The sequence below is a fragment of the Rhinolophus sinicus genome, chromosome 10, assembly GCF_057876585.1.
Source record: "Rhinolophus sinicus isolate RSI-liver-muscle chromosome 10, RSI-T2T, whole genome shotgun sequence".
Lineage (NCBI taxonomy): Eukaryota > Metazoa > Chordata > Mammalia > Chiroptera > Rhinolophidae > Rhinolophus > Rhinolophus sinicus.
Genome location: NC_142510.1, coordinates 14,820,032 through 14,835,228, shown reverse-complemented (window position 1 = coordinate 14,835,228; position 15,197 = coordinate 14,820,032). Strand labels below are relative to the sequence as shown.

Below are 15,197 nucleotides of genomic sequence, written 5' to 3'. Positions count from 1 at the left end.
GTCTTTTTTTCTGGAGATTCAGGAAGTCAGAATCTTGGTGACAGTTCAGCACACGAGTTAGTATTCAGATACCCATGTAAAAACACCTGTTTTACTACATGGGGCCTGAGCACCGTGGTCTCCACAGGTGATTAGGGTTACAGCCAGGTGATAATTGGTAATTTGTGAATCCCTGTGAGAAGTAAGTCTGGCTTTTTTTTTTTTTTTTTTTTTAATCTGTGTTTGACTCCCCCACCACATGCCGGGCACCATGTTTTGTCCATAAATAAATGTTGAGTTTTTGCACTTGTAAAGATTCCCATTCAGAGACAGCCAATGTGTATATTCATCAACTGGTGAGTTGACCCTTGAACAAAGGTTTGAACTGCAGTTTCACTGAAATGCAGGTTTTTAAAATCCATGTGTAAGTGGACCCTCGCAGTTCAAACACTTGTGGTTCATGGGTCAACTGTATATACAAAATGTGATATGTTCATAAAGGAGTATTGTTTGCCAAAACAAGGAATGATACATTGATACATGCTACAAAATGGATGAACCTTGAAAACATGCTAAGTGAAAAGCCAGTTACAAAGGCCCATGCAATGTGTGATTCCATTTATGTGAAATGTCCAGAAGCGGCAAATCCATAGAAAGTCGATCAGCATTTGCCAGGGCCTGGGCAGGGGAAGGAATAGGGCATGACTGCCAATGGGTGTCAGGTTTCCTTTTGAGGTGATGAAAACGTTCTGGAGTTAGTGGAAGTGGTTACCAGCATTGTAAATATACTGACAACTGGATTGTATGGTTTAGATGGTGACATTTATGTGATGTGAGTTTTACCTCAAAAATAAAAAATTCAGTGGTGGCCGGGCGGCTCAGTTGGTTAGAGCGTGAGCTCTGAACAACAGGGTTGCCGGTTCGATTCCCACGTGGGCCAGTGAGCTGCACCCTCCACAACTAGATTGAAGACAACGAGCTGTCGCTCAGCTGCTGGTGGGGCGGCCGGATGGCTCCGTTGGTTAGAGCTTGAGCTCTTAACAAGGTGGTCAGTTCAATTCCCGCATGGGAGGGTGGGCTGCGCCCCCTGCAACTAAAGACTGAAAATGGCGACTGGACTTGGAGCTGAGCTGCGCCCTCCACAACTAGACTGAAGGACAACAACTTGGAGCTGATGGGCCCTGGAGAAACACACTGTTCCCCAATATTCCCCAATTAAAAAATTTTTTTTAAAATTCAGTGATGGAAAAAAAAGTCTGTTCTTACTTCAGTGAGGTGGAGTGGTAAACTAGTGTTTCCTAATTTCAGAAGGGCTGCTGTAAGTCTCTAGGGTGGGAAATACTGTACAATTCTTAGGGTGGTCTGTGATTGGCAGGTAAGGAGACCTGTTGCCTGAAAATGGGCCCCTTTTCTTTCTTTCACCTCTCCAGGAACTGAGTGGTGATAGTGGCCTCAACAATCGTATCCGGGTCATAGGGCAGATCTGTGAAGTCGCAAAAACAAAGAAATTTGAAGAGGTAGGTCTGTCTCCGTTGGACTGTTGGAGAGCTGTGAGCTGTTCAGAAGCTTGATATGGCTCTTTCTAGGAACAGGATGGACAGCTAGCTTTGCTAATGAACTGATACACACTATTTTAGGGCAGATTAACCTTTATCTTATGACTTAGTGACGGAGAAACTTTTGGAAATGTCCTGAACACAACCCTGAGGGGCCAGTCATGTGTGGAGGTGGGGAACAAGGGAATTAAGGCTTTTCTATCTGATTCAAGAAAGGGTGTGTATGTGTGTGTGTGTGTGGCTTGCAGAAATGCGCGCTTCTCTTATTACAGATTTGGGGAAGGAAACAGGAACATCAGGAAAGAGTGTGGTCTCACGGAGAATAGTTTAAGGCACACCAGTATTGGTGTCTTTTTGGGCATCTGGTTGGTGGTATCAAGCAGCCTTACAGATGGAAGCGTGATTATTTCAGCCAAATACATCCAGGCTCTTTTCCTGGCATCCTTTGAACAGAGTGGAAAATTGTCCTTGGAGCATTTCAAGGGTTCTGCTCTAGCCTTGCCCTGTGTTTGTGTAAATGACTCGGGGGAGATGTGGACCTCACACCTAGCAGATTCAGATCTGCCAAGAGGGAGAGTGACCACTACATTCTCAGCAGGTCATCTGAAACACACAGACTACACATTACCAAGGATAAATGTGAAAATAGGTATCTGTGTTCTTAAAGTTGCCTGTATAGGAACAGAAAGGTGAGGTATGGCTGGGCTGCCGTCATGTGAATGGACACAGGCCTAAGAGGCTGGGATAGACAACAGGCTCAGCGTCTGTTGTGGCTTAGATTGCATTAATAGAAGCATTATGAATGGGACAAAGGAGGTAAAAGTTTCAGTGTATCCCGAGCTGGTCAGGATGTTGGTCAAACAACGTCTAAAAGATACTTTAGTCCTGCTCCTAAGAGGAGGGAGCCCAGGAAAGGTTGAGTGGTCTGAAAACCCTTGTTGAAGGGAATCTGGGACGATTACCATGGAGAAGGTGATACAAGAGAAGTGTATTCTAGGTGGCTGTGGAGAACAGGACCCAGCTCTCCCGTGGGCTGGGTGGACTTAGTTAGAGGAGGCAGATTCCAGAAGCCTGCACAGAGTTCTTGGCAGGTCAAGCCGGCAACTGAAGTGGGGCAGGGGTATACTACTGAGTGGTCTGTGACTGGGCAGGTGTGTTTACACAGGGAAGCCAGGGAGTGGATTTCGGGGTCAGGCTGCAGGCCCAGGGACCTCCGTGGCGCTTCGGGTCGTGAGACTCAGTGACTTTCCCTGTCAGAGTCTGAGCACGCTCTGAGGGGGACTCCCTGTGATCTCGGGGGCAGCCAGGACAGCTCCCCTATCCTGCCTGCTCTCCTCCGTCCCCCAGCCTGTAGCCTGGTGGGGGGTTAAAGGGATCTGCAAGGGTTTTGAAGTGGCTTGGAGCTATCCCCCGTGTCAGGACCATGGTCGCCATGGGCTATGACAGGTACACGAGATGCGGACTTTAGAGGCGAAGAGCTAAGTCAGAAGACGCTGTTCTCTGTCCTTTGCCCTCGAGTTGAGGGGGCCAGGACATCCTAATTGCCGTCCCCTCTTCGCTGGTGGCAGCATGCAGTGGAAGCTCTCTGGAAGGCCGTCGCAGACCTGCTGCAGCCAGAGAAGCCACCAGAGGCCCGGCACGCAGTGCTGGCTCTGCTGAAGGCCATCGTGCAGGGGCAGGTAAGGGGCAGCGGGTCTGTGCCCAGGTGGAGCTGGGGTGGGTGTGGGATGACGTTGGGCCGCCCACTGACTCCTCCTGCTGGTCCCACTGGGACTCTTGTCTTTGGGGAGGGCACCAGGCCCAGGATCTGTGGTTCCCAGGGGCTCTGCAGCTAGGTGGCCTGAATGGGCATCCTGGCATCACCTCTTGTATCCGTGTGACGCTGGGCGAGTCACTGGAGCTTGCTGAGCCTCCGTCTCCTCCCCTGTTAAAGGGGATACTTGTGGCTCCTTCCTCTGGGATGTTTTGGGGAGGAAAGGAGGCAGTCCATGCAAAATGGTGAGAACAGTGCCTGGTGGTTGCTCCTGCCAGCCTCGCTCCCCTCGCCCTGGGCTCCTCACGGCCCGTGCTCGCCGTGCTCGGGCTCCACTGGTCTCTGCTGTGTCTGGAACGTCCAGGCCACCGCTCGCCATTCCTGCCTGGAAGGCTCCGCTGCCCACCCCACCCCCCGCCCCTTTCCTTTACTCTTTCATTCCCTGAGAGGGTATGGGAGGCCCTGTCACTTTTGGTGCGGTCAGGCCATTGTCGTCGTCCTGTGAGCACAAAAGTGCCCACCCTGGTGGGGTAGGGGTAGGGGGCGGACCTGCCCCACCCCTGCGGTGTGCCCACTCCCGTGCCCAGAGCTGAACACAGTGAGTGCTCCGCACACACTGGTCCGCTGATGATCAGTGGGTCTGGTCCCCTACCCTTCGCTGCTCCCGTGTTTCCAGTTCGTCCCTCATAGCCAGTTCCCATGGGAAGGAGAAGGGGCCCCAGAGTCGGGAGTCTTGGAGCCCACTACACCTCCTGGACTTCTTACATCTGCTCAGGAAGCCCACGTGGCCAGGGGATCCTGGCAGGGCTGCTGACCTCGTGGTTTTGTCTTCAGGGGGACCGCTTGGGTGTTCTCAGGGCCCTCTTCTTCAAGGTCATCAAGGATTACCCCTCCAATGAAGACCTCCATGAAAGACTGGAAGTTTTCAAGGCCCTCACGGACAATGGGAGACACATCACCTACTTGGAAGAAGAACTGGGTGGGTGCCACACTGGGTGTGAGGTTTCTCTGGCCTTGGTGATCAAATTTAATCTGGGATGTGGAAGGCCACTGGGGCTCAGAGGGAGTGCTGCCCGTCACCAGATGGCCTGCAGAGGGCGCTGCACCACGCAGCTCTGCTTACCTGTGGGCAAGCTGGATCAGCCACCTGAATCTCCTGGGGAGCTTGTTAAAAATGCAGAGTCCTGGGCTTCACTCCAGAGCTGCTGGCTCAGAAGCCGTGGGGAGTTGGGCTTAGGTGTGCCTTTTAGGCAGGCAGGTGGTGGTCTGAGCTCTGCTGGAGGGAGAGAGTGCTGCTGACGTGGCATCAGGCTGTGTCTTACCCAGAGCACCCCGAGGTTTCTGGGGGGCCAGGCCGCCTTGCGGTGTCTTCCTCCTCGCCCTCTCCGTGCCCTGGGCCTGACTTCCACCCCTCCCCTTTGCTGGCCTTCCTCGTGCGGATGGTGTGAGGTTTCTGTGAGTCTTGCGATTTCATGTCACTGCTGGGGAGAGAAGAGGAAGGAGGAAGAAGTAAATCTGACTCAGGCCTTGCTGTTCTGTTGCCCAGAAATGGGCCTCAACTATCAGTCTGCCTCCAGGACAGGTGCTGGAGGTCAGGTTTTCTGTCTAAGTTTACTTAGCTAGCAGCCAAACGTTGCTTATGTTTCCTTCAAGAGATTCTCTGTGGGGGTTGGGGCCAGGAATCTGCCTCCTAGACACATGCCCTGGTGGTGATGCTGGGATGCCAGCATCGCAGTCAGGGCTTTGAGCGTCAGGTGCACAAGCGCTGCTACCGCCTCTCAGCCCCGATGGCCCTCAGTGCATCCCGGGGGGGGGTTGGTGAATTCCAGAGTCTGGGACTTGCTGACCTTGGGCTCAGCTGAGCCTCCCTCAGCCCTGTGCGTGCACGGCCCACCTGTCATTGCATGGGGACCGATGACAGGGTGTCCAGCAGTGAATGAGTTGGGTAGTGTTTTCCCGGGGAGGAGGCAGTGCACTGGAGTACATCGCTCTCCTGCTCCTCTCCACAGCCGAGTTTGTCCTGCAGTGGATGGACGTCGGCCTGTCCTCGGAGTTCCTCCTGGTGCTTGTGAACCTCGTCAAGTTCAACAGCTGTTACCTCGATGAGCACATCGCGTCCATGGTCCAGTAAGAGAAGAATTCCAGTAACATTGCTCTGGTTGTAGTGCCGCTGTCTTGGGTCTTCAGTTCAGCGCTGCGATGTGAATAAAGCTGTTGAAACCATCCCATAAGTGGGGAAACTGGAGGCGGCCATAGCCGTCTTCCACTTCAGTTGATATTTTGAGGCCTGATCTGATATTTTATTTTTAACAGATGTTTAATGTTACCTGATGCTTTATTTATTATTATTTTTGTTGTCATTTATTCCAAAACACACTGTGGAGTCCATGAGGGTAGGGGCTTGGTCCTGTTGGGGTTACACACACAGCCTTGAGCTCCTGCTTGTCTGTGGGTGAGCGGGGGCCCTAAGCAGGTTGAGCCCCTCATGTAACTGACTCTGTAGAGTAACTAGAAAGGAAACTCGAGCCACGCAGCCTGTGGGGAAATGTCCTTTTAGCTGACTTTACGCTTCCTCCAACAGCATGATCTGCCTGCTATGTGTCCAGACTGTGTCCTCTGTGGACATAGAGGTTAGTAGCTGCCCCTCTCCAGGGCCAGTTCGTTTCACCCTCTTTCCGGGCAGGCTGGGTGTCATAACAGTGGAGACCCTGGGCTCTGGGGTCTAGCCCTGTGGTGCCCCTCATTGGCTGTGTGGCCCCAGGCAGGCAGCCTGGCCTCTGAGCCTCAGGACTGTCTTGTAAATGAGGGTGGTTGGTTAACCTCTATTGTGGGATCATAGTTTGGGATGGGATGACCCGCAGTGACCGGGATGGAGAAGTGCCTCCCGGCTGCTCACTTGCTCTTGTTCCGAGGAAGGCTGCTTTGGCAGTGGGGCGGGGCGGCAGTCACTGACCAAAGGAGGGCGAGAAGGAAGCTGGAGGGTCACCTCCCTGCGGGCAGGAGTCGGCCAGGGCCGGCCTGACCTCTCTCCACCCGCTCAGGTCTCTCTGCAGGTGCTGGACGCCGTGGTCTGTTACAACTGCCTGCCGGCCGAGAGTCTCCCCCTGTTCATCGTCACCCTCTGCCGCACCATCAATGTCAAGGAGCTCTGTGAGCCTTGCTGGAAGGTGTGGGTCTGCACTGCGGTCCTGCAGAGTCTTCCCTGGGGGAGTTATGAGCTGGGCACATGGACAGGACAAGGGCAATCTTGTCTTCAATGAATGGCCATCTGATTCTTGGGGCGGCCAGACAATGGCCTGTTGAGGGAGTCCAGTGGCATTTTCCCAGGCGGTTGAGCTGAGGTCAGGGTTTTGGTGGCATTTTGAGAACTCTGTGGCCTGTGTTTGGGAGGAGATAGCAGAGCGCTGGCTGGACACAGCTTCGGAGCAGTGGCTGTGCAGGCCTGGCACACAGGGTGGAGTTGGGGGCCCTCGGGCTTGTATCTGCCAGGCTAACAGTGATGTGTTTTTTCCAGCTGATGCGTAATCTCCTGGGCACTCACCTGGGCCACAGTGCCATCTACAACATGTGCCGAATCATGGAGGACAGGCGAGTGTGGGCAGAGCCTGGGGCAGACGGTGAGGGCGAGGTGGCTGGGTCAGCTGCTGCAGAGTCTTTGCAAGGAGTCTGTCTGTGTTGGCTTTTGTGTGGCATAGGCTGATGGGGTGGTTTCCTGTTCCCTTTGAGTGATTGCACTAAAACGAGAGCACATTCTTATGCTCCTGGTCTCCTGTCCTCTTACTTGTGTTAGTAAGATCAGAATGTTCCAAACTGAGCTGGTAACCTCCCTCCCACACTGGGGTCGCGTCTAGTTGGGCGGCCTCACCATTGATCTTGTTACGAGGCCCTTGCCCTCACTTCCCACAGCCCAACCATCACAAGTCCTGTTGCTTCTGCCCTGGAGAGGTGGCTCAAATCTGTCCCCCTAGGCCCCCCACGCCACCCCCTCACCTGTCACCTCCCCTGTACCCACTCTTGGCCTCTCGAAGTCCATTCCTCCACACAGCAGCCACATGTTCTTTTAACAACATAGATTGATGTCACCCTTTGCTTGAAGCCACAGTGGCTCCCAGGACTCAGGATCAAAACCACACTCCTCACCATAGCAAGGCCTGGCTGGCCTGGCCCTGCCCAGCCCTCAGCGTCTTGCTCCCTCCCTCTTGCCATGCTCCCACCCACCCAGGGCACCCGCATGTGCCCTTTGCTCCTGCTGGGATATCCTTCCACCTGCGTCGAGTTTCTTCGAGTTACTCCTTGACATCTCGGCTCTGTCACTGATTCCCTGACTGCCCCAAGCAGGTGATGGCGCTCATATCCCGTAGCTTCCCTTCTTAGCTGTGATTTGAGGTGGAAACTGGCCATTTCCTTACATGGTCCTTTGGTGCACGTCTGTGTCTCCATGAGGCTAAGAGCCTTCTCTCTGACCGCTGTACATCTAGTGTGGCTTCACGGTCAGCATGTGGAGTGAATGCATGGAGGAATCGAACAGTTGCTGCTGGCCTCTGTGGGCCCTTCCCAGCACCCCTCCCCCAGCCTTGCTTTTGCCCCATAAGTGCAGGGACCTCTGGGGAGGCTGCCAGGAGCCTGGGCCCACCTTCGGGCCCCGTGGAGGGCAGCCGCTGGGCCTGGGCTCTGCTCACATCCTGTCTTTCTGGGCAATGCTTTCAGAGCCTACATGGAAGATGCCCCGCTGCTGAGAGGAGCCGTGTTCTTTGTCGGCATGGCTCTCTGGGGAGCCCACCGACTCTATTCTCTCAAGAACTCCCCGACGTCTGTGTTGCCGTCATTTTACGAGGTGACTCATGTTTTGTGCTGCGGTGAGCTGGTGAGAGCCTGAGAGCTCAGTTCAGGCAGGCCCGCCCACCCGCTCCGAGTGGGCCCACGAGACGGGTTTGGCTGTAGGAGCAGTGAGGGTATTTCCAGTTCCTTGCTTTGCAACTGGAGATGAGGTTTAGGGCCGTTGGAACATTTCAGTCTCAAGCAAACGTTATAGCTTACGAATTTTATCTCCTGCCAATTAGCGTTAGCACTGCCCAAGATGCCCCCAGGAGCGGTGACAGTCGTACTGGCGACGATTTCACTTGGAAATCTCACCCTCGCTCTCGAGTTGAGGCCAGTGATAGGACTTCTGTTTCCATGGGCCCAGCGGTGTTCGGAGCGCTTCCTGTGTGTGTTCTCACGTAGTCATCAGGGCATCCTGGTGAGCTGGGCCATCGGACCATCCTTATGTTACCACCAGGAGAGCAGCGCAGGCGAGCTGTGTCGTGTCCAGGGCGACAGACTCTCCTGATGGGCTGTCCTTTGTGCCCTGTCCCCACCTCACTGGGCACTGGAGCATGCGGTCTGTGCATTGCTGGCATCCGGGTTCCTCTAGGCCGGGAAGCCCGGGGCCCGGAATTCAGCCGAGTCAGGCTCTTTGGAGCCCGTGTAGGAAACACACTTCTGGGCTCTGTGAGATGTGAATTGGGGGCGTGGCCCTCTCAGGCATCCTGCGCTGGCTTCAGATGGTGACGTGATGGGGGACTTCCTGTGCGTGAGCCGAAGTGGCTGACCACTGCCTGCTCGCTGGGCTTGTGTTCCAGGCCATGACCTGTCCAAACGAGGTGGTGTCCTATGAGATCGTCCTCTCCATAACCAGACTCATCAAGAAGTACAGGAGGGAGCTGCAGGCCGTGACGTGGGACATTCTGCTGAACATCATTGAGCGCCTGCTTCAGCAGCTCCAGGTGAGGCCGTTGGGAATGCTCTGGGCACAGGGAGGACCGGGACCACGGACAGACTGGTCCGAGGGCCCTTTCTGGGTGGGCGCGCAGCCATGGGGGCTCTTCTCACCTGGACGATGGCTCCCTGCACACTGGGAACCTTCCTCAGAGCCTCCTGGACGTGTTGCCTGATGGTTGTGAGTGACGTCAGCTCGCCACCCACTGAAGATGGCCAGGGTTTTCCAAACCTGCTCCATCACTGGGAACATGAACGTGCAGTAGATGAGCAAGGGGACAGGGCTGGCGTTGGTCAGGGTTGACAGTTATACACCAGGTCACCTCCATGGCCTGCACATGGACCCTGAAGACAGCTCCCTAAGCATCTAGAAAGCCGTCCCCAGCTTTGGCATAACTGGGGGACAGCGCTGACCACAGCAGGAAGGGGGACCTGCTGATGGGGCTGCAGAGGTGACGAGGCACGGGCTCAGAGCGAGGCCTTCTGGGGCCTGGGGTGGGCGATGTGTAGGTGGCCGGGCCGGGGGAGGAAGGACTGGAACTCAGTGCGGACTCTTGCACTTCATTGTCAGTCACCGGCTGCCCAGGTCGTGCTTCACCCTGGAATGGTGGGCTGGGATACCGTGGCCCTGGGGCCTCCAGAAGATGCTGGAAGCACTCGCAGTCGGTCCCTTCACGGCCCACTGCACTGTGTGGACACAGCCAGGACTCCCTGGGGTTAGGGAATGAGTAGGAACAGCCCTGTTGTCCCTAGTGTCCCCGCACGGTGGGGGTCATGCCCCCTGCCCAGCAGGAGGGCCTGCGGGGGTGTCTGGATGCAGCTGGTCTTGAGTCCTTGAGGGAAGCGGAAGTCAGTCCTGTGTAAGCGCACCTTTGTGTTGCAGAGCCTGGAGAGCCCGGAGCTCAAGGCCATCGTCCACGACCTGCTGACTACCGTGGAAGAGCTGTGTGATCAGAACGAGTTCCACGGCTCGCAGGAGAGATACTTTGAGCTCATTGAGAGATGTGCAGACCAGAGGCCTGTAAGACCACTCTTCCCCCAACCCGGCGGGCTCAGGCGAGAGGGTGGTTTTGGTCAGGCTGCTGGGGAAGGGCGGGCCCGCTCGCCTCTGGGAGGCCTGGTTGTGTAGGCCTGAAACTGAGTTGGAAATAAAAGGCCAGGCAGGCTCCTGCTCTGCCGGCGTTTGTGCTCCAGCAGGGAAGTCTGTCAGGGTGTCAGCACGCTGAAGGTGTGTGGGTCTGTCAGGGCGCAGCGCTAGCCTCACAGTTTCCTCCCACCCGTGCGGAGGAAGGTGTCGGCCTGCCTGTGGAGACTTGTTGCTCAGCACGTCTGCTCCCTGGGCGGCAGGCAGTCTTGGTGCCAGAAACGCGCAGCTTGATGCCAAGGCTTTTATGTGGGTTTGTCAATGGATTTTTATTGCTGTCAGTAGAGCTTTGTCTTGGGCTCCCCACCTGGGCCTTGAAGAGGCTGGTCTCACCGAGCAAACTGTTCTCTGGGGCCACAGCAGGCGGCTGTGTTCATAAGAAAACCTCCAGAAAGGCGAAGTGGCTCTCACACCAGGGTTTTCTTCTTTTGACAGGAGTCCTCCCTCTTAAACTTAATAACCTATAGAGCTCAGTCAATCCACCCAGCAAAGGATGGCTGGATCCACAACCTGCAGCTACTGATGGAGAGATTCTTCAGGTAGGGAGCCTCTGGAGGCCTCTCAGGCCTTGGAGCCTGACCCCATGTCTCCGCCCTGGCGTGGCCTCTAGGACACCAAGAGTCAGGGTTTTCTTTGCGGATTCTTGAAAGTAACGATTCTCGCTGAGCAGGACCAGGTGGGTTCCTGGTAGGGCAGTCCTCTGAAGGCTGTGCTTGCTGCTTCCTGTGGAGGGCTTGTCTAGAAAGATGCCATCTCTGAGCGCTGAGCTCAGTGCTCCTGGGCCCAGTTCTTGGTCTGGATGTGGACAAGCTGGGCCCCACAAAGGAAGAGTTAGAGTGGGTCTCACCTGCCACCCAGGCTGGGGGGCTTGGTTTCCTGCAGTAGGCCTGGGGTCTGGGTCTCCAGGGGAGCCCTCCAAGCTCAGGATTCAGGGTGAGCAGGGCCTGGGGCAGGGGGTGAGGCTGGCAGCAGTGCCCGGCCCCAGCCGCTGTGCCCCTGCCCCCAGGAGTGAAGCTCGCAGTGCTGTGCGTATCAAGGTGCTGGACGTCCTGTCCTTCGTGCTGCTCATCAACAGGCAGTTCTATGAGGTGCGTGTCCCGGAGCCGGCGGGGAGCCCGGGCTGTCGGAGGGGAGGGGGACGCTCGCCCGAGGGGTACTGCGAGCGAGCCTCCTGGGGTCTGCCTGGGACCTGGGGTCTGCCTGGGACCTGGGGTCCGCCTGGGACCTGGGGTCCGCCTGGGACCTGGGGTCCAACACACTCCTCTGGCAGGCTCTCTCAGCAGGCTTTGTCTTTTACTCCCTCATTCGTTTGTCCATCTGTCCGTCCATACCCTCATTCATCCGTCCGTCTGTCCATTTCATGGTGCCCCCTACCAGTTCCTGTACTCAGGGAGCTCCAGCCTGGTCGTCACCCAGAATAAAGAAGAGTTCTGTACAGTCTTGCATGATTCTTTCTTTGTGTCTGTGTAATCACACTCACCTCTGGACCCCAGCCCAACCAGTAACTGCCAGGACGGTGCCAGGCCCTGCCTGTCTCTTTACTACTGGATTCTTCCCTCCAGTGCATCCTTCTCTGTGTTTGTGGTCCAAGTCCCTCCTTCCTTCAGAAACACTAGTGTGCCTGCCTGCCATGCCCTTTCCTCCAGGAGATGGACCTCAGGCTCTGTACAGTCTCCCTTGCTTTCCAGCAGCCTCCTGCATTCCTGCTGTTCCCAGGACCTGCCTTCCCCCTCCTGCTCTCTCAGCCTTCCCTTTCCCTATGTCTCTGTCTCTTGGCATCCGACTCTCCTTCAAAGTCCAGCTCAGTGCTTCCTTTTCCAGGAAGCCCCTCTGGGTTCTTGGGTCCCTCACGTCAGGGTCGGTCTTGTTCTGCCTCTCTGAAAGCCCTCGTCACACTTCCTCATGACAGTGGACTCGGTGATGTCAGGGGCAAGGTTATCCCACCCCCAGGTGCACACACAGGGCCTTCCACATAGCGTCATCCTTAATTGTGACGTTGAGTAACAGAGCAAGCAGGGGACTTTCACGCTGCATCATGTTTGAGCCTGTGGACCTGTGCCTAGGCCAGGCTATTGTGCAGCCGTCGCTGTTCTCCTGACCTGAGGGGCCATGCGCAGCACCCTGGAAGGGGCTGGGCCCCTCAGGCGACACATCCCTCCCGTGGGTTTTCCCATCTCCAGTGGCACCTCAGCTGCTTTCCGGCCTGTGTCACGCACGGACGGCTTTCCTCACCCCTGTGCTTGCTGCAGGAGGAGCTGATCAACACAGTGGTCATCTCCCAGCTCTCCCACATCCCCGAGGACAGAGACCACCAGGTCCGGAAGCTGGCCACGCAGCTGCTGGTGGACCTGGCCGAAGGCTGCCACACCCACCACTTCAACAGCTTGCTGGACATTATCGAGAAAGTGAGAGCTGCTCGGGCCTGGGGTGTGGGGTGCCTGGGCTGCCAGAGGGAACCCCACCCTGGTCTTTGTGGCAAAGTGTTGCGGGCAGCAGCATCCTCTGGACTCTGTCCCGTTCTCTGCAGAATGACGAGCAGGTTCCTCAGAGGCAGGGCTTCCCTCCCACAGTGATGGGTGGTGTCTGGAGACCCAGCCGGGCCTGCTGTTGCTCAGCCGTGTTCTGCTGCCTGGGGTCCTGGGAAACGGCTGTGGTGACGCCCCACAGCTGGGCGGGGTGGGGCTGGGCCCGTTGTCCTCCTCCACCACCCTTTTCTGGTCGTTTCGAAATGCCGAGCAGTGTCTCCATGGTCCCTCAGGTGCATAAAGTGTATCACTCCTTTGGAGAAATAAGGGAGAAAGTGTCTGCTGGTAGAAAGCACTGGATCGCATGAGTGCTGCCACCGGGAGCCTGGAGCTGGACCTTACACACAGATCTTCTCTCCAAAGGTGATCGCTCGTTCCCTTTCTCCACCTCCCGAGCTAGAGGAAAGAGAGGTGGCGGCGTACTCGGCCTCCTTGGAGGACGTGAAGACGGCCGTGCTGGGGCTCCTGGTCATCCTACAGGTGGGCGTCTGCTCTTCTGGGACGGGTGACAGCCGGCTGCGTCTGTTGGAGGGCTGCTCTGTAGGGACGCATCTCCTGGGAGCCCTGGGTGCGCCCTAGGGGCTGAGTTGGGCAGCCTGGGTGTGATCCCAACTCCTGGTCACAGTGGGGGGGCTGGGTGAGAGCCCTCAGGGAGCCCGAGGCGGACTGTGGACCCACTCCTGAGTCAGGGCCCCAACCATCCGCTCTCCCAGCAGCGGAGAACAGAAGGGCTGCCATCCATCTGGTCCCAGGGTGGTTTGATTTTTTTCTTTTTTTTAAACAGCTGTATTGAGATGTAATTTATATACCATACAATTGCTTTGTTTTAAAGTATGTGATTCAGTGGTTTTCAGTGTATTCACAGAGTTGTGCAGCTGTCACTACAATTTTAGAACATCTTCATTACCCCAAAAGACACCCCCTGCCTACTAGCAGTCACTCCCCATTCTCCTCTCATCACCCCCAAGCCCTGGAAACCACTAATTTGCTTTCTGTCTCTGTGAATTGGCCTATTCTGAACGTTTCATAGACATGGAATCATACAGACTTCTGCATTATCTGGCGTCTTTCATAATGTCTTCACGGTTCACCCACGTTATAGCACGTGTCAGTACTTCTTTCCTTTTTAAGGCTGAGTAATGTTCCACTGTGTGGCTAAAGCATAGTTTGCTAATCCGTCCATCTGTCGATGGACACTTGGATGGTTTCCACCTTTGGCTCTTGTGAATCATGCTGCTGCGAGCATCCAGGTACAAGTTTCTTTGTGCACGTGTGTCCTCATGTCTCTTGGTACCTAGGAGGGGAGTTACTGGGTCATATGGTAACTTTGTGCTTAATCATTTGAGCAACTGCCAGACTTTTCCCCAGGGTCTGCTCCGTTTTACATTCCCAGCAGCAGAGAATGAGGGTTCAGTTTCTCTACGTTCTCATCAACACTTGTTATTTCCTGTAGTGTTTTTTTTTTTTTTTTTAATTATAGCCATCCTAGTGGGTGTGGAATGATATCTCATTGTGTTTTGATTTGCATCTGACTAATGACTAACGATGTTGAGCAACTTTTCATGTGTTTATTGGCCATTTGTGTATCTTTGGAGAAATGTCTGTTCAGATCCTTTGCCCGTTTTTTAAATTGGGTCATTTGTCCTTTTATTGAGTTTTGAGAATTCTTTATAGATTCTGGCTGCAAGGCCTTTATCAGTCAGGTGATTTACGTTCGTTTTCCATCCCCAGCCATTTCTGCAGCATTGTGCTCGCTCTCCTGGGCGGTGGCTGTCCTCACGTACTCCCAGGCACTGCCTGGCTCCTGAGCGTTGCTGGTGCTGTGACCTCGTCCCTTAATGTCCCCAGGGGCAGCGATCAGACTCTGCTGCTGGCACCACACCTTGATCACCCATATGCAAAGCATGATAGTGTCACTCACGTTCACTTGCTGGCATCAGTATTGTGTGAAATGTAAAATTTGAATGTGTTGTCTCAAGAACTTCTAGTTCATAAAGACGGTAGAACAGTTTCCTGTACCGTGTATATGTGATAGATTTTTATTTTCTGACGTGAAGTTGAAAGTGTTTGATAAAACCTGGCCAGCATCTCCTTGGTGTCCCGTCCATTGGAGCGCCACACTGTCTGCTGCCCTGGCTTGTGAGGGGAGCGTGCTGGGCTATGGGGGCCCCGTGGCCTGGACAAACCCAAAACCCTCCTACGGAGAAGGAAAACGAGATGGTTCTTTGCCCTCCCTTGGAAATCCAGCCCTAAGGGCCAGGGGCCACAGAACTGAACTGTTTCTTAGTTGAGGCGAAGTCCTGGGCCAGGTTGTTTTCATTTCTCTTTTCTTGTAATGAAAAAGTAGTACATTCACCCTGTTTTAACTGGGTGAAACGTGCAGGCAGCATAAACATAGCAAAAAGTTAGATTCCCTTCCTCCTTCCCGTCAAAACTGGTCGATAGAGCAGCTGCTGTCCGGCTCCTAGGGCATCCTTCCCGAA

At 55.0% G+C, this 15,197-nt stretch overlaps 1 protein-coding gene across 9 annotated transcripts in view; it reads left to right on the top strand.

The window, feature by feature from the left end:
* Nucleotides 1–15,197, top strand: part of TSC2 (TSC complex subunit 2) — a 36,528-nt gene that overhangs the window by 1,420 nt on the left and 19,911 nt on the right. For all 9 annotated transcript variants that reach the window (XM_019713105.3, XM_019713102.3, XM_019713103.3 and 6 more), the window contains exons 3-16: nt 1,410–1,496; nt 3,104–3,214; nt 4,123–4,267; nt 5,298–5,415; nt 5,870–5,918; nt 6,330–6,455; nt 6,803–6,876; nt 7,996–8,122; nt 8,910–9,053; nt 9,929–10,066; nt 10,625–10,728; nt 11,196–11,277; nt 12,439–12,594; nt 13,078–13,194. In XM_019713105.3, coding sequence (XP_019568664.3) covers nt 1,410–1,496; nt 3,104–3,214; nt 4,123–4,267; nt 5,298–5,415; nt 5,870–5,918; nt 6,330–6,455; nt 6,803–6,876; nt 7,996–8,122; nt 8,910–9,053; nt 9,929–10,066; nt 10,625–10,728; nt 11,196–11,277; nt 12,439–12,594; nt 13,078–13,194 — 1,578 coding nt within the window. The remainder of the gene's footprint in view (nt 1–1,409; nt 1,497–3,103; nt 3,215–4,122; nt 4,268–5,297; nt 5,416–5,869; nt 5,919–6,329; nt 6,456–6,802; nt 6,877–7,995; nt 8,123–8,909; nt 9,054–9,928; nt 10,067–10,624; nt 10,729–11,195; nt 11,278–12,438; nt 12,595–13,077; nt 13,195–15,197) is intronic.